Genomic DNA, 19,363 nt, shown 5'->3' on the forward strand with positions numbered 1-19,363 from the left:
AGTGCTCCAGGCGAAGGGCCTGAACTCCTCCGGCAGGGAGTCCACCTGCCACTGACCCACCAGGAGTCCAGAACATTTCCCCCAGTTGATCCTGGCGGAGGATGCGTCCGAGTAAATCTGCTGGCATTCCCGCATCCTCCGCAAGTCAACGGGATCTGTGACCATGAGGAGCACGTCATCGGCGTAAGCCGAGAGGACCACCTCCACGCCCGGCCCTTGCAGAGCCAGTCCCGTCAACCTCTTCCGCAAGAGGCGCAGGAAAGGCTCCACGCAAATGGCATATAACTGGCCGGACATGGGGCATCCCTGACGCACCCCCCTCCCGAAGCGAAGGGGCGCCGTCAAGGACCCGTTAACTTTAATCAGACACTCCACGGCAGCGTACAGAAGTCGGATCCGGGCGACAAAATGCGTCCCGAACCCAAATGCGCGCATAGTCCCGAAAAGATACTCGTGATCCACCCTGTCGAACGCCTTCTCCTGATCCAGGGAAAGGAAGGCGACCGACAGACAAGCCCTCTGGGAATGGTGGACCAGGTCCCGGACCAGATGGATGTTATCATGAATAGACCGGCCCTGGACCATGTAGGACTGGTCGGGGTGGATCATGTGGGCCAGCACGGCGCCAAGGCGAGCAGACATGGCCCTGGCAAAAATTTTATAATCCGTGTGTGGTAAACCACTGTATTGTATATTGCCACCTCTGGGTGGCGCTGTGTATGGAGGCATGCCTCAGCTGACTCCACCCACCACTGTGTGGGTTTCGTTCAGACTTGTTCAGTCACTCACGAAGAAGCATGGTCTCTTCTTAGCTAATAAAAGCCTTATTCATCTCTTCTTTCGACTCATCATCTCTTCTTCGACTCATCACCTTTTATGAAGTAATTGATAAGCGTATCAATTTTATTAGCTAAAAGTTAAATGGCGACACCTGAGGAGCAACAACAGCAACGGATACAGCAGACATTGCTGAGAGCCCTCAGACCACCACGCCTGGACCTCGACCCTCAAGATGTGGGTGCATCAGCCAAGTTTGAACACTGGCTGAGCTGCTTTGAATCCTTCCTCGCAATCTCACAGGTTACAGAGGAGGATCACAAACTGAAAATTTTGACCGCCCAGGTAAGCCATCAAGTATATATGCTAATCCGGGACTCTAATACGTACGTGGCGGCCCTCGAGCTACTAAAAGGGCAATATACGCGCCCAGTGAACACAATTTACGCCCAACACCTCTTGGGATCCCGCAGGCAGCAACCGGGAGAATCGGTAGGGGCATTTGCACGGGCGCTACTGGCACTCTGCAGAGACTGCGATTGTAAAGCGGTAACGGCTGTGGAGCACGCGCAGGGACTCGCCTGTGATGCCTTCGTCAGGGGCCTCCAGTCAGACCACACCCGGCAGAGACTGCTAGAAAGCAAGGAACCCGACCTGAAGACGGCCATTGCCCTTGCGCTCTCGTTAGAGGAGGCCCACCGAAACCTCGAGGCATACCCCCGTAACGGCGCCGAGACATGGCAATCGAAACCATGGGACACGGGACCGCCGCCCCCGGCACCAACCGCTGCAGCGACCCAACCGAGACAGCAGCCTCGGGTAAGAACTGCTTCGATGCCCAGTAACCAGGCCCAAAAATGCTATTTCTGTGGCCAGTTAAAACATCCCAGAGCGCACTGCCCAGCTAAGACAGCTACCTGCTCGGGCTGCGGGAAGAAAGGCCATTACGCTAACGCCTGCAAGGGGAAGCCAGCCAGCAGCGCAGCGTGCGGGCCGTGAGAGCAGCCATCTTATCCGCCATTTTGTGTACCCCCGGCCGCATGGCATCCGCCGCCATCGTATCCAACGCACTCAACCGCCATTTCGTCACCGGAACCGACCACCGTCTCGGCGGATGACTATAGCGACTCACTAAGCCACATACTGGCCTCCGTGACGCTGGATCAAGGCCACCCTCACCATCTATCCAGCTCCATGATGGATATCGCGGTAAACGGCCGCGCCACCAGTTGCCTGATCGACAGCGGGAGCACAGAGAGTTTCGTCCACCCCGACACGGTACGTAGCCACTCCCTCACGATTCTGCCAACGCACCATCGCATTTCTATGGCGTCCAAGTCCCAGTCAATGGACATCAGCGGCTACTGTGTGGTGACCCTGTCAGTAGGGGGCACTGAATATCAAAAATTTAAACTGCTAGTCCTGCCCCGTCTTTGCGCTGCCGTCCTGCTAGGGTTGGATTTTCAGTGCCACCTTAAGAGTGTCACACTAGCATACGGTGGACCCCTCCCCCCACTCACAGTCTGCAACCAACAACTTTTAAATCGCCCGCTGCAAACCACCTGCAGCCTTTCCACATTAAAAGTCCCCCCCCCTCCCCTGTTCGCTAACCTCACCCGCGACTGTAAACCCATCGCTACCAAAAGCAGGCGGTACAGTGCCGGGGACAGAGCTTTTATCAGCTCTGAGGTGGAGCGGCTCTTGAAGGAGGGCATTATCGAAGGTAGCACTAGCCCCTGGCGAGCCCAGGTTGTAGTCGTTAAAACCACTGCAAAACGCCGCATGGTAATCGACTACAGCCAAACCATAAACCGGTACACCCAGCTGGACGCGTACCCCCTCCCTCGCATATCTGATATGGTCAATCAGATTGCGCAATACAAAGTATTCTCCACCATCGACCTTAAGTCAGCGTACCACCAGCTGCCCATCCGCCATGAGGACCGCCAGTATACTGCCTTCGAGGCAAACGGCCGCCTCTACCACTTCCTTAGGGTCCCCTTCGGCGTCACCAACGGGGTTTCGGTCTTCCAAAGGGAAATGGACCGAATGGTTGACCAGAACGCGCTGCGGGCAACCTTCCCCTATTTGGATAACGTCACCATCTGCGGCCACGACCAGCAGGACCACGACGTTAATCTAGCAAATTTCCTCCGTACGGCCCAACGGCTGAACCTAACGTACAATAAGGAAAAATGTATGTTTCACACCAAGCGCCTGGCCATCCTCGGCTGCGTGGTGGAGAACGGAGTCATCGGGCCCGACCCCGACAGAATGCGCCCCCTAATGGAGCTACCCCTTCCCCACTGCCAAAAAGCACTGAAGAGATGCCTGGGGTTTTTCTCCTACTACGCCCAGTGGGTGCCCCTCTATGCAGACAAAGCCAGGCCCCTCATCAAAGCCACCTCCTTCCCCCTGACACCAGAGGCGTGTGCAGCCTTCACTCTTATCAAGAACGATATCGCGAAGGCCGCAATGCACGCGGTGGATGAGTCCATCCCCTTCCAAGTGGAGAGCGATGCCTCCGACTTCGCCCTAGCCGCGACCCTTAACCAGGCGGGCAGACCCGTGGCCTTTTTCTCAAGGACCCTCCAGGGCCCCGAGACGAGACACTCCTCCGTCGAAAAGGAGGCCCAGGCTATTGTAGAAGCGATGCGTCACTGGAGGCATTACCTGGCCGGGAAACGATTTACCCTGCTCACTGACCAGCGTTCAGTAGCTTTTATGTTTAATAATAAGCAGAGGGGTAAAATCAAGAATGACAAGATCTTGAGGTGGAGAATCGAACTCTCCACCTACAATTATGATATCTTGTATCGGCCAGGGAAACTCAATGAGCCCCCAGATGCCCTATCACGTGGTACATGCGCCAACGCGCAGAGTGATAGGCTGCAGTCCCTCCACAATGACCTCTGCCACCCGGGGGTCACCAGGTTTTTCCATTTTATCAAATCCCGTAACCTGCCCTACTCCATCGAGGAGGTCAGGACCATGACCAAGAGCTGCCAAATCTGCGCCGAGTGCAAACCGCACTTCTATAGGCCGGACAGAGCAAGCCTGATCAAGGCCACCCGCCCCTTCGAACGCCTGAGCGTCGATTTTAAAGGGCCCCTCCCCTCCGCTGACCGCAATGTGTACTTCCTCAACATAGTTGATGAGTACTCCCGTTTCCCCTTTGCCATCCCTTGCCCAGACATGACCAGTACCACGGTCATCAAGTGTCTGAATGACATCTTCGCTCTGTTCGGGTTCCCCAGCTATATACATAGCGACAGGGGCTCATCGTTCATGAGCGACGAACTTCGGCAGTACCTGCTAACAAGAGGTATCGCCACGAGCAGGACCACCAGTTACAACCCCCGGGGGAACGGCCAGGTGGAAAGGGAGAACGCGACGGTTTGGAAGGCAGTCCTCTTAGCACTAAAATCTAAGGGCCTTCCGACCTCCCGCTGGCAGGAGGTCCTCCCTGCAGCGCTTCACTCCATTCGGTCACTGCTTTGTACTGCCACTAATGCGACCCCTCATGAGAAAATGTTCGTTTTCCCCCGGAAGTCTACATCGGGAACCTCGCTACCGGCATGGTTGACTTCTCCTGGGCCCGTCCTACTGCGGAGGCACGTGAGGACGCATAAAATGGACCCCCTGGTCGAGCGGGTGCACCTCCTACACGCCAACCCCCAGTATGCCTGGGTGACATACCCAGACGGGCGGGAGGACACGGTCTCCATACGAGATCTCGCACCCTCGGGTACCCCTGAATTACCACCGTTATCCCCCTTACCACCGTTATCCCCCTTACCACTGTTATCCCCCACCACCCCTCCCAACCCAACCCCTGCAGACGGCATGCCAAAGCCCCAGGAATCTTCGCCAACCACCCAGACACCAGACCCGACGTCGGATGCTGCAACACCACCGCCGCCACCACGACGATCAGGACGTCAGACAAGGCCTCCTGATAGACTTAACTTGTAGTACCCTTCACCCCGCCGGACTTCACATTAAACAAGGGGTGAATGTGGTAAACCACTGTATTGTATATTGCCACCTCTGGGTGGCGCTATGTATGGAGGCATGCCTCAGCTGACTCCACCCACCACTGTGTGGGTTTCGTTCAGACTTGTTCAGTCACTCACGAAGAAGCATGGTCTCTTCTTAGCTAATAAAAGCCTTATTCATCTCTTCTTTCGACTCATCATCTCTTCTTCGACTCATCACCTTTTATGAAGTAATTGATAAGCGTATCACCGTGCTGAGGAGGGAGACCGGGCACCAGTTCTTAAGAAGGCAGAGATCGCCCCTCTTAGGCAGCAGGACAATCACCGCCCTGCGCCACGAGAGGGGCATCTCCCCGGTCGCCAAACTTTCCCCCGGACCCGCGCGTAGTCGCCTCCCAGGACATCCCAGAACGCCCTGTGGAACTCCACGGTCAGCCCGTCCAGCCCCGGGGACTTCCCCCTAGAGAGCTGGCGGAGGGCGCCGGTCAGCTCCTCCAGACACAGAGGAGCATCCAATTTTTCGGCGCCCTCCAGGCCGACCTTCGGCAGGTCCTCCCACAAAACTCTGCGCGCGTCCTCGCTGGACGGATCCGGAGAGAACAGAGCCCCGTAATAGGCGCGGGTCTCCGCGCGGATTCCCTCCGGATCCGAGACCGGAGATCCGTCGTCGGCCAGCAGCTCCAGGAGCTGCTTACGGACCCCCCGTCTTTTTTCCAGCGAGTAGAAGAAGGTGGAGCCGCGGTCCAGGTCCCGCAGGAACTGGATCCGCGACCTCACGAACGCGCCTCGGGACCCGATGAGCTGCAGGTCCTTCAGCGCGCCCTTCTTCTCTTCGTACACCAACCGCAGGGCCGGGTCCTCGACGACTTGACCGAGACGGGACTCCAGGTCGAGCACCTCCTTCTCCAACCGCCCGACCCTGGCTTCCCGCCTCTTGGTCGACCCCCTCGCATACTCCTGACAGAAGAGACGGACGTGAGCCTTGCCCACGTCCCACCATAGCCTCAAGGAGGGGAAGCCCCCCTGCTTCCTTCTCCAGCCGGCCCAGAACCGACGAAATGAATCCTGGAACCACGCGTCCTCCAGCAGCAGGTTGTTAAAGTGCCAGTACGCGGACCCCCCCCCCGCGCGCAGCGGAACGAGCTCCGCCCACACCAGGTGGTGGTCCGCGCACGGCACCGGCCGCATGGAAGCCGCCGGAACGCAGGAAACGTATGCCCTGGAAATGTAGAGGCGGTCGATTCTGGACGCTCCTCTCCCAGGCCTCACGCAAGTGAAAGCGCTGGAGTCGGGATGGAGATTTCGCCAGACGTCCACCAAGTCGAGGGACCCGACCAGGTCCCTCAACTTCTCCACCACCGCCGGGCATCGCAGGCGGCCGGTGCGGTCCCTTGCCTCGAGGGTGCAGTTAAAATCCCCCCCGAGGACGACGCACTCGCCCGCGTCGATGGAGCCCAGAAGAGTGGACACTTCTTCAAAGAAGCGCGCTTGCTGCGCACCGGCCCCAGGGGCGTACACGTTCACTAAATGGAGCGGCACGCCCCCCAGGCGAACAGTGACCTGGAGCAAGCGGCCCGGCACGAGCTCCTTGACCCCCAATATCTCCGGCTGAAAATGCGGGGCCAGCAAAATAGCCACCCCACTGGAAACATTGGAGAGGTGACTCATGCTGACCCCTCCTTGCCACTCCAGGAGCCACGTGGCCTCGTCTCCCGGAACGGTGTGGGTTTCTTGCAGGAAGCACACCGCATACTTCCCGTCCCGAAGGACCGAAAAGTTATTAAATCTGCGGATAGCTTCCCTGCTGCCGTTGATGTTGAGGCTGGCTATGGTTATCTTCATTTCAGAAGCATAATCCAACCCCTACTTAACACTAACGGGGGAAGGGAGGGCGGCCGCTAGTCGACCGCCACTCCCTTTGCAGCCCAGTGAGGAAGGACCGGAACTGACGCAGCTCGAGCGGGTCCACGCCCGCGTCCGCGACCATGGTCTTGAAGGCGACGCGGGCCGACCCGACGAGCAGCGCCAGCCCCGACCATCTATCGAGGGCCAGCCGGGTCTTTTGACGACCCTGGCACGTGGCCACAAAGTCCCGGAGATCCTCAATGGGAATGAGGGGGGTCCCGGCGAGGGGCGCGAGGTCCTCCATCTCCTCATCAGCGATGGAATCGCATTCCTCCTCCGCCCCCACCACCGAGTCCCCCTCCTCCTCCGGGGGGTCGCCACCGGCGGCCGACCCGTCCGCCACGCGGAGCGCAGCGAGCGGCTCGGCCGCGACGGCCGGCCCCGCCTCCGCCCGGATCCCACCCCCAGGATCGGTAGCGGAGGATTCCTCCCTGGGCTCCTCTAGGGGCGCCGGGCCAGAAGACGGCGGCAGTTCAGAGCCCCCCTCCGCCCCAGGCGCCAGAACGACCGGAGAGATCAGAGAGTACGTAAAAACGAACTGCTCCATGCCGCCCGGCGCCGGAGACAGAGACAGAGGGCCCTCCTCTTCCGCGCCACCGGCCTCCGACCCAGCGGATGGGGTAATTTCAGTTAACCCCTCGACGAGGTCGAGCAGCACCTGGGAATGAATGGTCTCATTGGCCCACGGGCTCCCCATGTCAACCCGCATTCCCACGGGACACACGGAGATATTGGGGTCTGGAGGAGGCCTTGTTGGCTGTCCATCTCCTGGCTGCAGAGCTCTGGAGCAGTTGCCCTTGGAGAGGAGCTCCCTCAGTGTGTTAGGGACTTGTCTTGTTTCTTTACTCTACAGGCGCTGCTGTTGGAGACAGAGAGAGAGAGAGAGAGGGGAGGGAGGAGAAACATCAGAGGGGAGCATCAACCAACTGGCTCCCCCACCATTCGTTTCTGTCCAACCATCTGTTTGGAAGGAGGGACGGCCATCTACAAGCAACAGGTGGCTGGTTCTGGTGAACTCTCCATAAGAGACTTTGGGGGAGAAATTCGGTTGATAGCGCCAGCGATTAGCGCCTAAAGAGGCCGAGAAGTGGGGCGTTAGCCAATTTTTGGCCGGGCGCAGTGAACACAGCGCCTCTTGTCATATTGAGTGGGTTTTAGTGCCGGCGCTAAATCTTAGCGTCCGCTCGTGGGCGCAGCCAGATCATGACATAATTTCAGTGTGCAACGCCTTTTTGGCGCCCCGGACCGGAAATTCAGTGGTGCGCCCCTTCGTTCCGCCTGGCGCTAATAAGGACAGCTTACTGGAATGTTCCCCAGTCACTCTCGGGCTTAGGGGGGCGCTCTTTAACGGGGACTGCACTGGTATAAATGCAGCAGCCATTTTGGGAGCACAACTTCTTTGAGATTTTCACAGAGTTGCACTCTGAGAGCCATATCACTAGTGACCCAGTGCTGCCAGAGGACCTTCAGACCATCACCCTGCTGCTGGTGAGTGTTTACACCCTGTATAATTTCTTGTTGCCTATTATTATGGGGGCTGCTTTGGAGGGGAACGTCCTGCTGCTCGACCATCTGGAAAGGGCACAGAGACGGAGGGAGAGAGGGCCAGGAATGGCCAGACGGAGGAGGGCCAACAGACGTCGCCACACCAGACCTTACGCTGCCAGGGTATTCAGGCAGCAGTTCTCTTACCTCAACATGTCGGAGGAGCAGTGTCTTAGGAGGCTGCGATTCAGAAAGGAGGTGGTGACTGAGCTGTGCCACCTGCTTCAGGCAGATCTTCAGCCACAGATAAGGTGCAGGACCTCTCTGTCGGTGGCTGTCAAGATTACAGTAGCACTGAATTTCTATGCGACCGGCTCCTTTCAGGCAGTAACTGGGGACATTGCCAATATCTCCCAGTTTGCGGTGCATAGCTGCATCCAGCAAGTAACAGATGCCCTGTTTAAAAGACGACAGCAGTACATCTCTTTCACTGCGACATCGGAAGAGCAGCGGGAGCGCGCAGAGGGCTTTGCGGCAATAGCGGACTTCCCCATGGCGCAGGGCGCCATTGACTGCATGCATGTGGTTTTGCGGGTGCCTGTTTTGAATCCTGAGGACTTCCGCAACCGCAAGCGGTTCCACTCCTTGAATGTGCAGCTGGTCTGTGACCACCGGCAGCTGATCCTGGCAGTCAATGCTCAGTTCCCAGGCAGCAGCCACGACGCATTCATCCTGTGCCAGACTTCAGTAGCAGACCTTTTCGAGGCCCCGGCTCACCCAGAAGGTTGGCTTCTCGGTGACAAGGGCTATCCTCTGTGCCCATGGCTGATGACCCCGCTCCGTTCGCCCAGCACCCCTGCAGAAGAGCACTACAACATCAGCCATCAGGCGATGAGGAACATTGTGGAGCACACAATCGGCATGCTGAAGCAACAGTTCCGCTGTTTGGACCATTCGGGAGGAGCCTTGCAGTACTCACCAGAGAGAGTCTCCCACTTCGTCATTGTCTGCTGCATGCTCCATAACCTCGCCACCCTGCGCACCCAGCCAATGCCAGCAGACATTGAAGGACCAGCAGAGCAGGAGGAGGAGCAGCAGGAGGAGGAGCAGCAGGAGGAGGAGCAGGAGGAGGAGGAGCAGCAGGAGGAGGAGGAGGAGGAAGACCAAGCTGGGAGGGTCCCAGAAACTGGAAGGGCCGTCCGTCAGAGGCTGATAAGGAGTCGGTTCTAGGCCCCTCTCACGGAATGCTTGGTGCCAATCAAAGACCAGGAATGGAACCATTCGGATAACCCAAAGCCTATGAAGGCCAGTATGAATGTAAATAGCAGACATGGCCAATGTCAATAAAATAATTTGTTTATTTTGAAAAATGTGCTTCCTTCCAACATGACAAAGCAATGGCACCAGAAAGCTTAACTAACAAACTAACACATAAGTGACTTGCACACCCGGGAGACTATCCAAATCATTACTAACATTCAGACCAAGTGACATGCACACCCGGGAGACTATCCAAAACATTACTAACATTCAGACCAGCATCCACGGCCTTGATTTCTAGAAATAAGACATCTCAGCAGCACCTTCTACTCTTTCCTCTTTGATGGTGATCTACTTCTCTTGCGAGAACGGCCCCTTCCCTCCCTGCAGCTCCTCCGTAATGGGACCCCAGTGGCTGCATGAAGGCTGGGGGACGCCTGCTGACTGTCCGAAAGCACTGAAGCCCCTGAGGGACGGCCTGGATGGACTCTGGGCTTGGAGGGCCCGGTTGCTGACTGCTCCAACTGGGCATGGGTGGAAGCAGTCTGTCCTGCAGGTGATGGCAGCTGCAGTGGAGACGTGCCAGCGGTGGCATCAGGAATACAGACATCCTGAGAGTGGACACCTGCTCCGTGGTCGGCCGACACACTGGCACTCTGACGGGGCAGCACCGCAGCATGCGAACCAATCGGTTGGTCCACAGATTGCTGACCTGCTGTGGTGCTGCAAGGACCCCGGGTAATCCTGCCTGATCTATCGAGGGTGGCAGCAGTCAGTGCTTGCGTGGCCTCAATCTGCCTCTGCATGAGGCCAGCGAGTGACGGCATGGCAGCACTCAGCACTTGCGTGGCAGGTGCCAATGCTTCGGTGAAGCCCTGGACAGTCCTTTCCAGTGATGCACCGAAGCCCTGGACAGTCCTTTCCAGTGATGTACCGAAGCCCTGGGCACTCCTTTCCAGTGCTGCCCCGAAGTCTTGTACACTCCTCGACTGTGCTGCCCCGAAGTCTTGCACACTCCTTGCCAGTGTCTCGATGGATTCAGGCATCCTTGCCACTGCAGCCATCAACTCAGTGTGCCTGAGCCGAGCCTGGGCACTCATTTCTGTGAGGGAACGCACCTCTTCTGCGCTCTGTGCAGCAGTCATCATGGCCTGACTCCCCCTCCGGGGAGATGGCTCCCGAGCTTTCCTACCCCCCTTGCGTTGCTGGAGCCCGCTGGTTCCTGCAACTGGTTCCTCCTCAGAGTCATCCCCCCCCGCTCCCCTCCAGGGAAGCACTATCCCCAGTCTGCAGATGGGCTGGCTCGCCTGAGGGTAGTACGGATGGTCCGGCTTCCTCCTGCTCGTCGCCTCCGGGGTCAGTGTCCCTGGCAGCTTCATGGCCCGGCTCCCGAGCTGGTGATGCAGCATCTGAAAGCAGGGAGGTTGAAGACTGGCTTTAGCGAAAGGACAGGGTGGCAGCAAGGGATGCAAGAGTGCTGCAATGCTCTGACATGGGTCCAGAGTGGAAAAGCATGCTGGTTGGGGGAACAAGTGGAAGGAGGCAGTTCAAAAAGGTGATGACCTTACCATCGCTGTGCACAATGGGGTCGGCAGCTCCAGTGGTGACAGGACCACTCATCCGGCCTCCAACAATCTGCTGGACTCTTTCCTCCAGGTCCGTCAGTGTCTGCAGCTGAGGAGGGCCTCCTCCGGTCCGAATCTGTTCCCTCCGGTTCTTGGCCAGCTTGGCCTGCAGGAGAAAGGACGGGAAGTGATGAAACATGCTGCCCTGAGTTGTCATCTCATGCCCCCCATGGTGGAACAGCCCTTACAGTATGCCCTGAGTTGTCATCTCATGCCCCCCATGGTGGAACAGCCCTTACAGTATGCCCTGAGTTGTCATCTCATGCCCCCCATGGTGGAACAGCCCTTACATTATGCCCTGAGTTGAATGTGCATGTGCGTTCCCAGAAAGGGCCATGGGTGCTGGCTGACAGATGGCCATTGGGGCATCGCACACCCTCTGGCCATAAAGTCAGGTGCAGATGGAGGGATGAAGAAGATTGCCAAAAAGCCACTCACCCTAACGACCCGAGTGAGATCGTTGAACTTCTTCCTGCATTGCACAGGAGTCCTGGCCACCACGCTGCTGGATTTGACTATTTGCGAAACTTCCCTCCAAGCTCTGCAGTACTCGTTCTGATGAGGCCTCCTGCCATTGTCAGGGTACAGCACTGCTCGCCAGCGCTCCACTGCGCCAACCAAAGCATCCAATGCCCCATCGGTAAAGCGTTCCGCTCTCTGCCTCACCCTCTCCATCTGGTCAAAGTTTGTAACGCCACAGAATGCACAGCGCCGATTTTGAGGCCTACAGGGCATGAGTGTGGCTGCTGATCCTAAATGACCCGCCCCTTTAAGAGCTGGCCGGCGCCAGCATGTCTCGGGGTAATCGATTATTGACAGCACCTGCGCTGCGCCCGGCCGCCCAGATATTGAGTAGCGCCACCAGGTTAGTGCCTTAGGAGTCCCGTGCAGCGCCTGATTTTACGCTGCAATCACCTTTAGGGGCGATGCAACCCAATATCGCTCGAGGTGGCGATAAGTTGCGCCTGGCGATAGAATTTGCGCAGCGCCAATTCTAGCACCCCAAGCGGGGCTATACCCAATTTCACCCCTTTGTGTTACTGTAGGTGGGGGGAGGAAAGAAGGAAAGGCGGGAGCACCGTACGGGGGTTCCTGTGAGTGTGTGTGGCCTTGCCAGCAACTGGGCAGCACACACCACTCCCGGGAGCCCCCCCATTGCCTGGCCCGGGATAGCCGGAGCTGCCCAGGTGAAGTCCTCATTTAAACACATCCTTAAGACCTGGTGGGGGACGGTGCCTGGGCCTCTCCTGGTGGGGGACGGTGCCTGGGCCTCTCCTGGTGGGGGACGGTGCCTGGGCGTCTCCTGGTGGGGGACAGTGCCTGGACCTCTCCTGGTGGGGGACGGTGCCTGGGTGTCTCCTGGTGGGGGACGGTGCCTGGGTGTCTCCTGGTGGGGGACTGTGCCTGGGTGTCTCCTGGTGGGGGACAGTGCCTGGGTGTCTCCTGGTGGGGGACTGTGCCTGGGCCTCTCCTGGTGGGGGACTGTGCCTGGGCCTCTCCGGGTGGGGGACGGTGCCTGGGCCTCTCCTGGTGGGGGACGGTGCCTGGGCCTCTCCTGGTGGGGGACGGTGCCTGGGCCTCTCCTGGTGGGGGACTGTGCCTGGGCCTCTCCTGGTGGGGGACGGTGCCTGGGCCTCTCCTGGTGGGGGACTGTGCCTGGGCCTCTCCTGGTGGGGGACGGTGCCTGGGCCTCTCCTGGTGGGGGACGGTGCCTGGGCCTCTCCTGGTGGGGGACGGTGCCTGGGCCTCTCCTGGTGGGGGACGGTGCCTGGGCCTCTCCTGGTGGGGGACTGAGCCTGGGCCTCTCCTGGTGGGGGACAGTGCCTGGGCATCTCCTGGTGGGGGACGGTGCCTGGGCCTCTCCTGGTGGGGGACTGAGCCTGGGCCTCTCCTGGTGGGGGACGGTGCCTGGGCGTCTCCTGGTGGGGGACGGTGCCTGGGCCTCTGCTGGTGGGGGACGGTGCCTGGGCCTCTCCTGGTGGTGGCGGTGCCTGGGCCTCTCCTGGTGGGGGACTGTGCCTGGGCCTCTCCTGGTGGGGGACGGTGCCTGGGCCTCTCCTGGTGGGGGACTGTGCCTGGGCCTCTCCTGGTGTGGGACTGTGCCTGGGCATCTCCAGCTATCCCCAGGTGAAGACATCTTCTCCCCCAACCAGAAGAGGAGACCGCCATCAGAGACTTTGCATTCTTTACCACCAGGAGAGTGCACCCCCTGACATCACCCACCCACCAACCATCGGAGGGTAGCGACCCCGCTGCTGCGGCCTCCCTCCTTCTCACCCGCTTTCTCCCTCTCTTTTTCTCTCTCTGCCTCTTTCTTTAAACAGGCAACTCCTTTATACTAATTGTCCGTTGAGCAGAGGGGAGAAGGCCCCTCTCCCAATTTCAGTCCACAAGGGGAGAGGTGAGCCTTCATTTATAACAAGCTCCCTCTGCTCAGGGAAAACAAAGAAACCCACCGAGGCTATTACCAACATTAGGCCTGAGACCAGGGGTGAGTGTAGTCTTTCATAAAAGCACCCCATGACAGCGAGTTCATCATCGCCGGTGACGGGGCAAGCGAGATCGTATGCCAGTGTGGCAGTCACGGCTCCAGCTCATCCCACTGCTTCTGCTGCCCCGTCACCGTTCCGCCTCATCACCAGAAACACGGGGTGAAGAGCTACACTCTCCCCAACATGACCATCGAGGCATGCGTGAGGGCCATGGCTGTGGTTGTCAGCCCTTCAGCCATCATCGCCGCCTCAAAAATGTACAGAAAGTCGGTGTTCTTCCTGGGGTCAGAGCGGGTGGTGTCCCTGACCATCACAGAGGGGCTCACTGTGGGCGGGACCTTCCTGCCAGTGGATCCTCTCGAGGCAACTGTGCAGAGATCGTCCTATCAAATGTCCCGCCCTTTGTTTCGGCTGAGCTCTTCCTCCCCCACCTACGTCAACTGGGGGAGGTGAGGTCGGGGATCACGCACATCCCGCTCAGCTGCAGGGAGGCCAGTCTCCGGCACGTCTTCTCCTTCCGGCGCCAGCTTTTTGTTCAGCTGGCGCGGGAGGAGGACACCGAGGGCACTTTTGTCGTGTGGCACGAGGGGGCTGCCCACCGCGTCTTTTGACGTCGGACGGTGTGCGGTGCCACGCCTGTAAGGAGGTGGGGCACGTACAGAAGAACTGCCCTGTCTTCAAGGCCGCCAGAACATCGGAGGCGGCCAAGGCTGGCGCCGCTGCTGCTCCTCCCCCCGATCCTGTTCGCACGTCCTCAACACCTGATGCGTGATCGACGTCGGAGGCCAACGCCATCACCCCTCCGGTGGGGGGAGGGAGAGCTTCTGCATGGAGGGAAGGTGCGGAAGAAGACGAAGCACCTTGGGGTGGGTCCCCTTGGTGAGCGCACAGATACAGATGATCTGGTGGAACTTACGCCCGCTTACCTTGCGCAGGTGGTGGCGGAGTCTCAGAGTTTGGGGGGCCTCGTGCCCGGGCCCGTGATCGCAACCGCTGAGGTGGGGGAATCCAGACCTGCGACCGGGCACGGGCTCGAGGGACCCGAGCAACCCGCGCGATGAGAGGGAGCGGAGGAGGAGGCCTCGGTAGGTATGGAGGTCTCCCAGCCTTCGTGTCCCACCATACCAAAAAGGAGGCGCGAGTCCCTGGGAGAAGAGGAGGGGCACGAGAGACGAGGTCCCTCCTCGCGGGGGGATCGTCGTCCGCCGTGGGGGCTGCGCACCCCCCCCCACGGTCGTCTCCATCGACATCCGGCAGGAGCCGCCTGTCCCTCTGGAGGGAACGACGAAAGAGTCTGTCCGGTCTGTGCCTCCTGAGGACGGGGAAGAGGCCCTGCTCGCGGGGGGGGCTGCGGAACTACCCGCAGACGCGACCTCCGAAGGGTCACTTTTATGTCCCGCCATGTCGAGCGCCCTGGAGACTGGGGCGAGCGAGGCCATTGAGGCTGAGCCTGCCCAAATCGATCAGGACTTTTCCCAGGAGCTGCTCGACATGGTCGAATTTCTGACTCAACTCCCCAGTCTGCTGGGTCGGTGGCTGGTGGCGATGAAGGGGAAAGCCCCCTGACTCCGTCCTCAGCACTGGCGCCGGAGGTGTTGGGGGAACTGGGCATAGTGTTCTCCCCGGTTTCCCCGTGCACCCCGGTGCCTGGGGCGGAGGGGGGCCCCGAACCGCCGCCACCTCCTGACCCAGCGCCCCCGGAGGCACCCAGGGAGGAACCCTCTGCCGCCGATCCTGGGGGTGGGATCGGGGCAGAGGCGGGGCCGGCTGGCGGTGACCTCTCGGAGGAGGACGGGGACCCGGCGGAAGGCATGGAGGATGAGTCGGACTCCGTCGCCAGTGAGGAGGCGGATATCCTTGTGCCCCCCTGCGGGCCCCCCTCATCCCCGTTGTGGAACTCCGGGACTTTGTGGCCATGTGCCAGGGTCGCCAAGACATAGTTCGGCTGGCCCTCGACAGGTGGTCGGATCTGGCGCTGCTGGTCAACTCCGTCCGCGCTGTCGTCAAAACCATGGGCGCAGGCGAGGGCGGGAGCCCGGCCGAGCGGTGTTGGATCCAGAAGTTCCTCGCTGGGTTGCGAAGGGAGTGGATGTCAACTAGCGGCCGCGCTGCCTCCTCCCATTAGGTTAATGTAGAGGCTGCACTATGCTTCTGACCTGAAGATAACCATAGCCAGCCTCAACATCAATGGCAGCAATGAAGCACGCCGTAGATTTTATAACTTCTCTGTCCTCCGGGCTGGGAGGTATGTGGTGTGCTTCCTGCAAGAAACCCACACCGCTTCAGAGGACGAGGCCACGTGGCTCCTGGAGTGGCAAGGAGGGGTCAGCATGAGTCACCTCTCTAGTAGGTCCAGCGGGGTGGCCATCTTGCTGGCCCCACATTTTCAGCCGGAGATCTTGGGGGTCAAGGAGCACGTGCCAGGCTGCTTGCTCCAGGTCACTGTTCGCCTGGGGGGCGTGCCGCTCCATTTAGTGAACGTGTACGGCCCCCAGATCGCTGCGCAGCAAGTGTGCTTCTTTGAAGAAGTGTCCGCTCTTCTGGGCTCCGTCGATGTGGGCGAGTGCGTCATCCTCGGGGGGGACTTTAACTGCACCCTCGAGGCGAGGGACCGTTCGGGTCCCCCGCGATGCCCGGCGGTGATGGAGAAGTTGAGGGACCTGGTCGGGTCCTTCGACTTGGTGGACGTCTGGCGAAATCTCCATCCCGACTCCAGCGCCTTCACTAGCGTGAGGTCTGGAGGAGGAAGGTCCAGAATCGACCGCCATTACATTTCCCGGACGTATGTCTCCTGCGTTCTGGCGGCTTCCATGCGGCCGGTGCCGTGCACGGACCACCACCTGGTGTGGGCGGAGCTCATTCCGCTGCGCGCGCGGGGTGGGGGGGGGTCCGCGTACTGGCATTTTAACAACCTGCTGCTGGAGGACGCGTGGTTCCGGGATTCGTTTCGTCAGTTCTGGGCCGACTGGAGAAGGAAGCGGAGGGACTTCCCCTCCTTGAGGCTATGGTGGGATGTGGGCAAGGCTCACGTCCATCTCTTCTGTCAGGAGTACGCGAGGGGGTCGACCAAGAAGCGGGAGGCCCAGGTCGGGCGGTTGGAGAGGGAGGTGCTCGACCTGGAGTCCTGTCTCGGTCAAGTCGTCGAGGACCCGGCCCTGCGGAATGTATATGAAGAGAAGAAGGGCGCGCTGAAGGACCTGCAGCTCGTCGGGTCCCGAGGTGTGTACGTGAGGTCACGGATCCAGATCCTCCGGGACCTGGATCGCGGCTCCCCCTTCTTCTACTCGCTGGAGAAAAGACGGGGGGTCCGTAAGCAGCTCTTGGGGCTGCTGGCCGACGACGGATCTCTGGTCTCGGATCCAGAGGGGATCAGCGCGGAGGCCCGCGCCTATTACGGGGCTCTGTTCTCTCCGGATCCGTCCAGTGAGGATGCGTGCAGAGTTTTGTGGGAGGACCTGCTGAAGGTCGGCCTGGAGGGCGCCGAAAAATTGGACGCTCCGCTAAGCTCGGTGGAGCTGGCCGGCGCCCTCAGCCAGCTCTCGAGGGGAAAGTCCCCGGGGCTGGACGGGCTGACCCTGGAGTTCCACAGGGCATTCTGGGATGTCTTGGGGGGCGACTACGCGCGGGTCCTGGGGGAAAGTCTGGCGACCGGGGAGATGCCCCTCTCTTGGCGCAGGGCGGTTATTGTCCTGCTGCCTAAGAAGGGCGATCTCTGCCTCCTTAAGAACTGGCGCCCGGTCTCCCTCCTCAGCACGGACTATCAAATCTTTGCCAGGGCCATGTCTGCTCGCCTTGGCGCCGTGCTGGCCCACATGATCCACCCCGACCAGTCCTACACGGTCCCGGGCCGGACCATCCATGATAACATCCATCTGGTCCGGGACCTGGTCCACCATTCCCAGAAGGCTGGTCTGTCGGTCGCCTTCCTTTCCCTGGATCAGGAGAAGGCGTTCGACAGGGTGGATCACGAGTATCTCTTCGGGACTCTGCGCGCGTTCGGGTTCGGGACGCATTTCATCGCCCGGATCCGACTTCTGTACGCCGCCGCAGAGTGTCTGATTAAAGTTAACGGGTCTTTGACGGTGCCCCTTCGCTTCGGGAGGGGGGTGCGTCAGGGATGCCCCATGCCCCAGTTATACGCCGTCTGCGTGGAGCCTTTCCTGCGCCTCTTGCGGAAGAGGTTGATGGGACTGGCTCTGCAAGGGCTGAGCGTGGAGGTGGTCCTCTCGGCTTACGCAGATGACGTGCTCCTCACGGTCATGGATCCCGCTGACTTGCGGAGGATGCGGGAATGCCAGCAGATTTACTCGGATGCATCATCCGCCAAGATCAACTGGGAGAAATGTTCCGGACTCCTGGTGGGCCAGTCGCGGGTGGACTCCCTGCCGGAGGAGTTCAGGCCCTTCGCCTGGAGCACCATGCACCTCCTATATTTGGGAGTTACCTTAGCCCTGCCGAGGACGCCTGGCCGGCGAACTGGCAAGAGCTGGAGGCCAAAGTCACCGCTCGCCTAGGACGCTGGACAGGACTGCTCCGAGTGTTGTCCTATAGGGGTCGAGCGCTGGTCATAAACCAGCTGGTGGCCGCCATGTTGTGGTACCGGTTGGTCACTTTGATCCCTCCCCCTGCGTTTGTCGCCAAGATGCAGAAGAAGCTCATCGACTTCTTCTGGGACAAAAGGAAGCACTGGGTCTCTGCCGCGGTTCTGTGTCTCCCACTTAGGGAGGGTGGTCAGGCACTGGTGTGCCTTCGCAGCCAGGCTGCGACTCTCCGTCTTCAGACGCTGCAGAGATACCTGTATGTCAATAATCCTCCGCGATGGTGTGCGCTGGTGACGTATTTCTTCCGTCAGCTGCACGGCCTCAACTACGACACGCAGCTCCTGTTTGTGAAAGTGGGCGGTGCGCGTGCCTGCCTGCGGGAGCTACCTGTCTTCTACGAGGAACTGCTATGGGTCTGGAACAGCGTCGCCTCCAGGCGCAGTTCTCCCCCGTCAGGAGTGGCGGCTCTCCTCCGGGAGCCGCTGCTCAGGAATCCACACCTCCACGACCGCGGATTCGGGTGGCTGGCAGAGGGCAGAGCTGTGCCTGGCAAGGTGACTAGAGTCGGGGACCTGCTCGATGGCAGAAGAGCGGGCTGTATGGCGCCGGAGCAGCTGGCGCAGTGCCTGTCTTGGGCCAACGTCCGGCTCGCGGTCAAAGCCATCGAGTCGCTGAAAGTGGCACTGGGCCCCGACTCCACTAGGTGTATCGAGGAGGCTCAAGCATGTGGGGTGATCCCGTCTGAACTGACCCCCGTTCGGACGGAATTCCTCATCAGTGCCCGGCCCCGAAACCCCTCTTGGGAACCGGCGCCTCACAACTTGAGCCGTCTCGGGGAAATGCCCTCCGTGCCTTTTCATTCCGCACGGACGCGTTTCCTGTATAGGCTGCTCCTGCACAATCACCACTTTGCCATCTTCGCCTGCCATCCGGACACGCCTTGGCATGCCATCTTGCCGTCTGGCAGAGGTGGAGGTCCCCAATGGAGGGCTCTCTATGCGGGAGTCCTCCCTTGTTCTATTGGGGACTTGGCCTGGAGGGTGTTGCACAGAGCAGACCCGTGAAACATGGTTTTAAATAGGTTCACGTACTCCCAGGCTGCCTGCCTTTTCTGCGGCCTGGAGGAGTCCGTGTTTCACGTTTGCCTGGAGTGTGAGGGGTTGCAGCCCCGCTTTCACGACTTGAAGGGGCTGCTCCTCGATTTTTGGCTGCACTTCAGTCCCACGCTCCTGATCTTTGTCACCCGGTGCAGAGGGGAGAGGGTGGGTCGGAGGACCTCC

The 19,363-nt window shown here is 59.8% G+C and overlaps 1 protein-coding gene across 1 annotated transcript in view; it reads right to left on the minus strand.

Moving 5' to 3' along the window:
- LOC147116823 (zona pellucida sperm-binding protein 4-like) overlaps positions 1–7,377 on the minus strand; it is a 108,197-nt gene extending 100,820 nt beyond the window's left edge. The window contains 1 exon segment of the mRNA XM_085987174.1: positions 7,282–7,377. Within this exon segment, the coding sequence (XP_085843300.1) occupies positions 7,282–7,377 (96 nt within the window).
- Positions 7,378–19,363: the final 11,986 nt, after the last annotated feature.

Source organism: Somniosus microcephalus, chromosome 5 (assembly GCF_052327205.1).
Source record: "Somniosus microcephalus isolate GS21.2 chromosome 5, FLI_Smic_1.0, whole genome shotgun sequence".
NCBI classification, from domain to species: domain Eukaryota; kingdom Metazoa; phylum Chordata; class Chondrichthyes; order Squaliformes; family Somniosidae; genus Somniosus; species Somniosus microcephalus.